The sequence below is a fragment of the Hemiscyllium ocellatum genome, chromosome 12, assembly GCF_020745735.1.
Source record: "Hemiscyllium ocellatum isolate sHemOce1 chromosome 12, sHemOce1.pat.X.cur, whole genome shotgun sequence".
NCBI classification, from domain to species: Eukaryota; Metazoa; Chordata; class Chondrichthyes; order Orectolobiformes; family Hemiscylliidae; genus Hemiscyllium; species Hemiscyllium ocellatum.
The window spans coordinates 76736828-76747258 of record NC_083412.1 but is presented as its reverse complement, the minus strand read 5'-3'; the positions used below and the strand labels follow the sequence as shown (position 1 = coordinate 76747258).

The following is a 10431-nucleotide window of genomic DNA, read 5'->3' as shown; positions in this document are numbered from 1 at the left end:
ATCTATACATTTTGCTGCCCCAAAAAAGCAGCCAATGCAATCAAAAACCCTCCCACCCCAGTTATAATCTTTTCCAACCTCTTCTGTCAGGCAGAAGATACAAAAGCTTAAACACATGGACCAACAGATTTAAGAACAGCTTCTTTCACGCTGTTACGAGACTACTGGATGGACCTTTCACATTTCAAATTTAATGTCGACAAATTTGTGCATCTTCTCTGCAACCATAATATTGCACTCCTCTATTACCCTTAAGCACTTTGTATGGTAAGATCTGCCTGTGCTGAACAAAAATGAAGCTTTTCACTGTACCTAGGTACATATGACAATAATAAATCAAATCAAATGAGATTATTTATTGAGTAGGAATAAATTAGGTTTAAGAACCTGGCCAGCAGCTAAATTCAGATTGAGGCCAAACATTTGAAAGTGTTCCCATCCCCATGATGAAAAGCACCATGGAGTTATTTCTGTTCAGCTGCAGCTAAATATTTCCCGTTTATTCGCTGTGATAGATGTGCTTCTTGTATGTAGCATTAAACAACATTTCCCGCATTACGAATATTGGCTATTTGAATTTTAAGTAAAAAATGAGGTCTGCAGATGCTGGAGATCACAGCTGCAAATGTGTTGCTGGTCAAAGCACAGCAGGCCAGGCAGCATCTCAGGAATAGAGAATTCGACGTTTCGAGCATAAGCCCTTCATCAGGAATAATATTTGAATTTTAAAACAGCCAGCTTTTAATATTAGTTGTTTAGACACGTTTCTAAGTTTTGTCTCCGCATGAATCTTTCCAGGAATTAGTGTGGCATTTATGTTTGGCGTGTCACGCTTGTAATGTTGAGTCTAGAACTTGAAATTCAAAAGCGTTTATCAACTTCGGCCATCATTAATCCAGCTTGAATGTGGCAAAGCGATTCCAATTGACATCCAGCAGGGGGTGGTAGGGGTCTCAGTGTTTTCAGAAGCAGCATTGGCTTTGGGGGAAATAGGGAGGGAATGACGTGATGTTGGGTGAGCAATCGAACATTGATGTTCAGAACCCGTGGTTCTGCTGTTTGTAAAGATCAGAGTCTCAAGTGCAATTCCTGGGGCACGTGGAGAAGATGTCCACTAAGGTAGGAGACTCGGAAAAGACCACAGTGAGTATCCTCACTTCGGTACAACTCTGTGTGGGATGCAGTGTGTAATTTCTATTTTCCTCACCGCACATGTTCATTCGTTAGACCTTAAACATATTTCAGTGACAATGTACTGGTCAAAAAGAAGGTTTTGCCATTTAATAAAATAGTACTACTGTTTTGTAAGATCACCTTTCTTCTGGTTAAAATACAAAGCTATAGTATTTTCAAACCAGGTTTATTTTGGCATAAGAAAGGAAAGAGGTAATTGGCCTTGAAGTGTTTTCAGGCGTTTGTTACTTGTGTCCTGGGTTGTAATATGTTGCGCTGAATTAGAGGATGGAATGGTAACCGCTAATTATCATCGTTAAAAGTCATATATTTTACATTTGTGGTGGGAAAGTGGGCGCGATCAAGCTTTCTGGCGATCGATTTTAATTTGTTTGTAAAGTTACACCTTTTAGAGGTGTTGTGGAGGTGTCAGTGTTGGAATGGGCTGGACAAAGTTAAAAATCACACAAACACCAGGTTATACTAACAGGTTAATTTGGACTATAACCTGGTGTTGTGTGTTTTTTATATAACTTTGTACAGCTTTTAGTGACCGTATGGATTTCGGAATTAAGCAAACTGTCATGTCATTGAGAGCAAGGCAGCGGTGGCGCTGAAATCTCTCGATCGCAAAATAACGAGCAGTTTTAAAATCAAAGCTGAATACTGCGGTTGGTGGGAACGTGTAATTAAAATAGCAAGTAGTGTAAATATTCGAGTGGTTGAATTACGTTTTGAAACTCGGAGTTTTCTCGCTGTTTTGATGTCAGTCGAAGATTGACAGCAGTTTCCAGGCTCGGGGCTGTATCTGAGAGTAAACCGGAGCTCACTGCTTCACTGACCTTTCAGTGCTCACTGATTGACAGTGACGGAATGATGAAATGACCAACCTCTTCCCCCTGCCCCGTCCTGAAGCTCAAAATGCCTTAGTTTTATTGATGTTTGAACTTTTTTAATTCACTTTTGGAAATTCTTCTAATAGGAGAAGAAATTCATGATTGTGAATAACGGAGAACTGGACATGGATTTCCAAGGGAAACTATGCCCGTCAGATCTATTTTTGTTTTGACGATGTAACTAAGTGGTTGTGGTTTACTTGGATTTGCAGAAAGTTGGGTAAGGCCCCAGACGTAAAATTAAATCGCATGAGAGGTGGGTGGTGTATTAATATGAATATAGAGCTGGTAGGCAGACAGGAAACAGTAGGAATAAATGGGTAATTTTTCTGAGTGACAGCTACAGTAAGGTACATCAACCATCAGTGTTTGGACTCCAACACATCACAATAAATATTCGTGCTTTAAAGTCTGGTTGAAGATTTGTAGCTCGGGTGTCCGTTGTTGTGGTTCTGTTCGCCGAGCTGGAAGTTTTTGCTGCAAACGTTTCGTTCCCTGGCTAGGGAACATCATCGGTGCTATTGGAGCCTCCTGTGAAGCGCTGCTTTGATGTTTCATGAAACATCAAAGCAGCGCTTCACAGGAGGCTCCAATAGCACCGATGATGTTCCCTAGCCAGGGAACGAAACGTTTGCAGCAAAAACTTCCAGCTCGGCGAACAGAACCACAACATTCGTGCTTTAGTTAAGGGAACTAAATGTAATTCCTCCAAGTGGACGGATGCCACAAACCTGTGTGAAGTGGATGCAAAGAAGCAGGACAAGTTAAGTGACTGTCCAAATGCATTGAAGATGAAGTATATTGTGGATAAATGTGAAGTTTGCAAAAATAGGGAAGTGATTATTATCTGGTTTAGATTAGGAAAGGGGGGAGTTGCAATGAGACTGTGCTCTCCTCGCACCAGTTATGCAACTAAGCATGCAGGTGCAGCCACCAGTGAAAATGGCTAATGAAATGTTAGCCTTCATATTGAGAGCATTCAAGTACAGGAGCAGGAGTATCTTACTCCAGTTGTGATCAGACCACACCTGCTGTATTGTATGCAGTGCTGGTTCCTTTTTCTGAGGAAGGATGTTCCACCTATTGAGGGAGTTTGAAAAAGGTTTAGCAGACTGATTCCAGGGATGGTAGGACTGACTTATGAAAAGAGATTGGATCAGTTGAGACTATATTCACTGGAGTTTAAAAGAATGAGAGGGTATCGGGGGGATGTCTCATAGAATCCTATAAAATTCTAACAGGGCTAGACTGAGTAAAGGCAGAAAGGGTGTCCCTGATGTGTGGAGAGTCCAGAAACAGGGATCATAGTATGAGGATGCAGAGTAGGCCTTTTAGCATTGAGATGGGGAGAAGTGAGAGGGTGGTGGACTTATAGAATTCACCAGCAAAGAATGTGATTGCAGCCAAAACAATGAATGTTTTCAAAAATGAGTTAAATGTAGTTCTTGTGGCTAAAGGGATCAAAAGATATGGAGCAAAAGGGGAACAGAAATAGATGATAAGCCGTGAACATATTGAATGTCAATTGCTGATGCTGTTACCAGTGTTCCCTTTAATTTTCTCAGCGACTGCATGGACATCTGAGTTCAATGCACAGCAGTGACCTTGAGCCCCAGAAATCAATGCCATGATAGGAGTGTTGATGCTGATAGCTGTACGTGGAACATTGGAACTGCTGTGGGCATGGGCAGCCACGCAGCTTTGAGGGAACATTAGCTCGTACTCATCTTTGTACTGATTGCAGTCAACAAAGGTGATACAGAAAGGAAGCTGGGATTTTGAAGGAGGAAATCGAAAAATCAGAGTTTATGTTCATGTTAGAACTTTGGAATTGTTTGGTAGATCCACAAAACCAGCAATATTTTACGGGATGTACAGATAGCTCTTAGTACATGTACAAAGCTTAAACAAAACACACACTCTCTTCCTTAAAGAAACTAGAGGACATTTTGGTGAAATTGAGCTTAAGGCCTGCCTGATGGGACTACACGTGTGTGAATAAATGGAAAAGAATGTGACAAAAAGTATATAGACAATAGGTGCACGAATAGGTCATTCTGCCCTTCGAGCCTGCACCGCCATTCAATATGATTATGGCTGATCATCCTTAATCAGTATCCTGTTCCCGCCTTATCTCCATAACCCTTGATTCCACTATCATTGAGAGCTCTATCCAACTCTTTCTTAAATGAATCCAGAGACTGGGCCTCCACTGCCCTCTGGGGCAGAGCATTCCACACAGCCACCACTCTCTGGGTGAAGAAGTTTCTCCTCATTTCTGTCCTAAATGGTCTACCCCGTATTTTTAAGCTGTGTCCTCTGGTTCGGTACTCACCCATCAGCGGAAACATGTTTCCTGCCTCCAGAGTGTCCAATCCTTTAATAATTTTATATGTCTCAATCAGATCCCCTCTCAGTCTTCTAAACTGATGATATTGTACTGAATATTGTCGGACCAATTTCGCCAAGAGTCAAGATTCACATGAAATCATTTATTCCTTTCATATCAATGCAGTTAAAGCCAACTTTGAAAAAACTAACTTATATGCAAATATTGCAAGCAACTTTTCACTTTTGGTCAATTTGGTTGCTACTGAAAACAGTTGTGTGAATGTGTAAAGTTTCAGAATAAAGCTTTTCCTGGTGATGTTGATAGAGTCATAGAGATGTACTGCACGCAAACAGACCCTTTGATCCAACTTTTCCATGCCAACTAGATATCCTAAATTAGGATGCCTGCTGAAGGGCTTTTGCCCGAAACGTCAATTTTCCTGCTCCTTGGATGCTGCCTGACCTGCTGTGCTCTTCCAGTGCCACTTCAATCTTGACTCTAATCTCCAGCATCTGCAGTACCCACTTCTGCCTAGATATCCTAAATTAATCTAGTCCAATTTGGCAGCATTTGGCCCACATATTTCTCAACCCTTCCTATTCATATACCCATCCAGATGCCTTTTAAATGTTGTAATTGTACTAGCCTCCACCACTTCCTCTGGCAGCTCATTCCATACATGCACCATCTCTGCATGAAGAAGTTGGCCCTTTTAAGTCTTTCCCCTCTCACCTTAAACCACCTGACGAAGGAGCAGCACTCTGAAAGCTCGTGCTTCCAAATAAACCTATTGGACTATAACCTGGTATTGTGATTTTTAACATTTTACACCTTAAACCTATGCACTCTAGTTTTGGACTCTCATACTCTGCAGTAAAAACCTTGACTACCCACCCTACCCATGCCCCTCATGATTTTATAAACCTCTATAAGATCACCCAAAAACCTCAATGCTCCAGGGAAAACAGCCCCACCCTATTCAGCCTCTGCCTATCGTTCAGTCTCTCCAACCCTGGCAACATCCTTGTAAATCTTTTCTGAACCCTTTCAAGTTTAACAACATCCTTCCGATAGCGGGGGGACCAGAATTGAATGCTGTATTCCAAAAGTGGCCTAATCAATATCCTATACAACTGCAACATGACCTTCCAACTCCTGCACTCAACGCACTGACCAATAAAGGAAAGCATATCAAACACTGCCTTCACTATCGTATCTACCTGCGACTCAGTTTTCAAGGAACTGTGAACGTGTACTCCAAGGTCACTTTGTTCAGCAACACTCCCCTGGACCTTACCATTAAGTGTATAAATCCTGCCCTTATTTGCCCTACCAAATTGCAGTACCTCACGTTTATCTAGATTAAACTCCATCTGCCACTCCTCAGATGGAGGAGCCATTGCACTCTGAGGTAACCTTCACTGTCCACTTTTGGTATCATCTGCAAACATACAAATCATTTATATAAATGACAAAAAGCGGTGGACCCAACACTAATCTTTGTAGCACATTGCTGGTCACAGGCCTCCAGTCTGAAATCAACCTTCCACCACCACCCTGTGTCTCCTACCTTCAATCTAATTTTGTATCCGAGTAGCTAGTTCTCCCTGTGTTCTATGTAACCTAACCTTGTTAACCAGTCTACCATGAGGAACCTTGTCACATGCCTTACTGAAGTCCATATAGACAATGTCTACTGCTCTGCCTTCATCAATCCTCTTCATCATTTCTTCAAAAATCTCAATCAAGTTGATGAGACATGATTTCCCAAACACAAAGTCATGTTGACTATCTCTAATCAGCCCTTGCATTTCCAAGTACATGTAAATCCTGTCCCTCTGATGCTGACCTCCTTGGAGAATTAAGAAGTTCCAAGCGTGTATCAAGAAAAATTATTCAGATAAGGGACACAATAATCCAGCTCTTTTTAAACCTAATGGTAGCAAACTCCTCATTTTCACCACCAAAAAATGTCAAGAATGAATTATGGAGAAAAATGCTACATGGAAAGCTGGTTGCACTGAACTTCACGTGCATAGATAGTGATAAATATGGCATCTTATATGAGGATATTGTTATTGTTTTGTTGTCTGAAGTCACAAAATAAAATGTTTTAAATTTTATGCAGTTTGTATTGCAGTTTCCCTATAGTAAGTGCTGATCTGTGTAACTTCTCTTGCTGTAGGTTAAAAAATGTTATCCTTGCTAGGCAGGAAATGTGACTTTGCCAATGTATTTATGAAAATATAAATTTTTGATTTTTCTTCTCTTTCCTTTCTTTGTCCTTTCTGTTTGAAAAATGCTCTGGGGTCTTTTAAGCTTTGTCATAGCTTCTGGCCTCAGCATGTCTAATCCAGCTCTACCACTTGTAGTGAAAGCAAGATAAGTGAGAATTGATGGAGCTGAAACAAACTCTGGGATACACACCATGTGCTCAGTGCTCACAACGGCTTTCTTACTTGCTTGTCGGATTGGGTTTGCTTACAATACGCTGAGTGTTTATTTTACCTATTGGAGTTTCTCTTCAATGCTCTGGAGAGGCTGACTGCCCTTTAGAGGCCTAATGTATCACATCAGGAAGAATACTACTTCTACTTCCTTAGGTTGGATCTCTGGTAAGGACCAAAATGGCGCGCAGCCTGCTATTTCCATATCTGTAGATCCAATGTAAATAGGGAAACACCTCACCTGATGATGTCCACAACACCAGGTGGAGATGGAGAGGATACACATCCTCTACATGCTTTAACACCGGTGCCTTTGGAGTCAGAAGGTGTTGACTTGACTGGTGGCAAAATGCTTGCAGCATGCCCAGTCAAGAATTGTAGCAAATCATTCATATGTCACCACAAAAAAAATCCTTCCCTGGGTGTGTGCAATATTCTTGAGCAGCTGCCACTACACTTTTGAGTTGTGACAGGAAAGCATCCTGCACACATTGGACAAAAACCAACCCATCTAAGGTACTCTAACCATAGCATATACAGTCAATATTTGGAAAGTTCAAATCCCCCATAACGGACGTGGAGGCACTCTGTAGAACATAGAATCAAGAGCTAGGAGAGGATATTTCATTGGGTGTATGGGAAGATATATGGGGAAATGTAAGGAAAATTTCAGTATGTAACAAAGCGCAGGCCATGCAATTGAAGATTTTACACAGGGCTCGTATGGTGTCAGAGAGGCTAGCTAAGTTCAAGACAGGAGTGTCTCCAGGGTGTCCCAAATGTAATATTAGTATAGGCTCTCTTACACACCGCTACTGGTCATGTTGTAAGATCCAGAGATACCGGACTGCCATAGTAAGGGATCTGAAGGACAACCTGGGGATTGAAGTTAAAATGGATCCAGTATTTCGTCTTCTGGGGTTACCAAATTTGCCCTCTCTGGGGGAGGACGGGAAGAGATTACCCACCGTGCGAGGAAGAATGAATTGGATGTTGGAAAACCCCCCCAGGTCTTATCGCGTGGTGCAGGGTAGTAATGGAGCATCTACCCCAAGTCCAGCTCTCAAATACAGTCCACCACAAAATGGAGCAGTTTACAAGACGTGGTGGCCCTTTCTAAATTATATTGACGCAGACTTATCAGCAATATTAATTAGGGCTGTGATATAGCCATGGGAATCCTTTTGGGCGCCTATGGGGCCCTGGGAGGGGGAGGCTGTGTACAATGACTGCTGCTCCCAGGGGTGAGAGCTTCAGTGGAGGTGTGGTGAGTGAAAAAGAATAAAGTACAAAGTTAAAAATCACACAACACCAGGTTATAGTCCAACAGCTTTAATTGAAGCACTAGCTTTCGGAGCGACGCTCCTTCATCAGGTGGTAGTGGAGGGCTCAATCCTAACACAGAATTTATAGCAAAAAGTTACAGTGTGATGTAACTGAAATTATACATTGAAAAATTGATTGTTAAGCCTTTCATCTGTTAGAATACAGTGATAGTTTCACTTCTTTCTTGTGTAAATCACAAAACCTTTTTTTTAAAAAGTTGCATTCTCGGGTTAGCTGTTAACAATGGTGATAGCTAGACAATCTGTTGAAGGTGTTAGCCCCCTGTGTTTTCTGTCTATGCCATGATGTTTAGATTGATTCTAATCTAAAAAGTGAGGTAATGGAGTTTTACGTAAATTCATGCAGTTTTTGAGCTCAGAGTTCTACATGAATACATGCAGTGTTTGAGCACAGTACAATGTAGCCTTGCAGGGTTACATGTAGAACTCTGAGCTCAAAAACTGCATGAGTTTATGTAAAACACTGTTATCTCACTTTTTAGATTAGAATCAATCTAAATATGGTGTTGTATGATTTTTAACTTTGTACACCCCAGTCCAACACCGGCATCTCCAAATCTAGAATAAAGTAGTCTGATATAATTTAATTTAAGTTAATTTGAATTCAGCTTAATTTAATTTTTATTTAATTTGTAGTTCAGTTTTAGTAAATATGTTTGTTCTGGTAAAATAGTAGGTAGTTCATGATTGATAGTATTGTGATATGACATTGTTGTACTGCCTTTATCTTCCTGTATTTTGGTATGATTCTTTTTTACGTATAGATGTTCTGTAAAAGATTTGGAAAAGTTTTTAATAAAAATATTTATTAAAACAAAGTGCCCCATAACAACTACCCTGTTACTTTCGCTCCTATCCTGTATCGTCTTGCAATCCTTTCCTCTACATCTCTGGAACTTTTCAGAGACCTATTGAAAACTCCCAACAGGGTGACCTCTCCTTTCCTTTTTCTAACCTCAGCCCAAACTACCTCAGTAGATGAGTCCTCATCAAACGTCCTTTCTGCCAATGTAATACTGTCCTTGACCAATAATGCCACACCTCCCCCATTTTACCACCTTTCCTGTTCTTACTGTAACATCTAAATCCCAGAATCTTTAACAATCATTCCCGTCCCTGCTCTTTCCTTGTCTCTGATATGACCACAACGTCAAAGTCCAAGGTACCAACCCATGCTGCAAGTTCACCCACTTTATTCTGAAACCACCTTCCTGCAACCTTGAAACCTTATTCATGATCTCACTACTCTCAACCTTCTGTGCTTTGGAGCTATCATTCCAGTTCCCATCCCCCTGCTGAATGAGTTTAAACCCTCCTGAAGAGCATTTGGCTGGATAGAGGACTATTGCCTCTCATGCAGAAAAGGGTCCCTGGCTCAAAGAACCTGACTTTCATTGACCAACAGCTCTTTAATCTCAGCAGTAGTAATCACGGGCTATGACAGTCCCGTGGATTCTGAACAAGGTAAGTGTAGGAATATCTCAATATGGGAAGGGGCGTGAGGAGTGGGACCTCAGCATCTAGATGGAAAGACCACCTGGTGAGTGAGTATCCACAGGAGTAGTTCCTGTGGTGGTGCCCTCCTTCATTTCCAAGGCCCGCCAACCTCAAAGTTGAGATTAGGTGGGAAGTGGCCTTCAAGTAGTCAATAATCATCCAAAATTGGTTTGGCAATGGGTCACCTAAACCTCACTCACCCTGCATAAAGTTGCAGAAAGTCAGAGGAGGGGAGGATAAGGGAAAGCTAGCAGGAAGACCACAGGATTATTATATGGTTCCCCCACACCATTGCTGGGACTAGTCGTGAGGTACTTGTAGAATTCTGTCCAGTATTCCCACTGGTTTAAGGAGTCTGTAACAAAGGGTGTTTAAACAAAAGAAAGAGTGAAATCTTTCAGGAGTGAAATTAGGAAAGTTTTGTACACTCTTCCAGAAATAGGTATTGGCATTCAGACGTTGTTTATTGTAAATATGAGAGTAATAGATTTGAAGATATTAAGGGTTATGTGACAAAGACTGGTATATGTAGTCATGTTACAGGTCAGTCATAATCTCATTGAATGGCAGAATAGACTTGAGGAGTGATGGTTCAATGTTTTAATATTCTTGAATCAATTCCTGAAGTAATGCGATGTTAAGTCGCACAAGGAATTTAAAGCAAAATGAATAAATCTATTACCATCTTGTATCTTAATGTGAATAGACAGGATGGAGGATCTAGCTTTGCTTTAATTTAT

The 10431-nt window shown here is 41.1% G+C and overlaps 1 protein-coding gene across 2 annotated transcripts in view; it reads left to right on the top strand.

Moving 5' to 3' along the window:
* Window positions 1–1099: 1099 nt before the first annotated feature.
* Window positions 1100–10431, top strand: part of LOC132820840 (sorting nexin-9-like) — a 93119-nt gene continuing 83787 nt past the window's right edge. Inside the window, exon 1 of one of the 2 annotated variants that reach the window (XM_060833185.1) lies at window positions 1100–1143. In XM_060833185.1, coding sequence (XP_060689168.1) covers window positions 1108–1143 — 36 coding nt within the window. In that variant the 5' untranslated portion in view covers window positions 1100–1107. The remainder of the gene's footprint in view (window positions 1144–10431) is intronic. The other variant, XM_060833186.1, reaches the window with a different exon arrangement.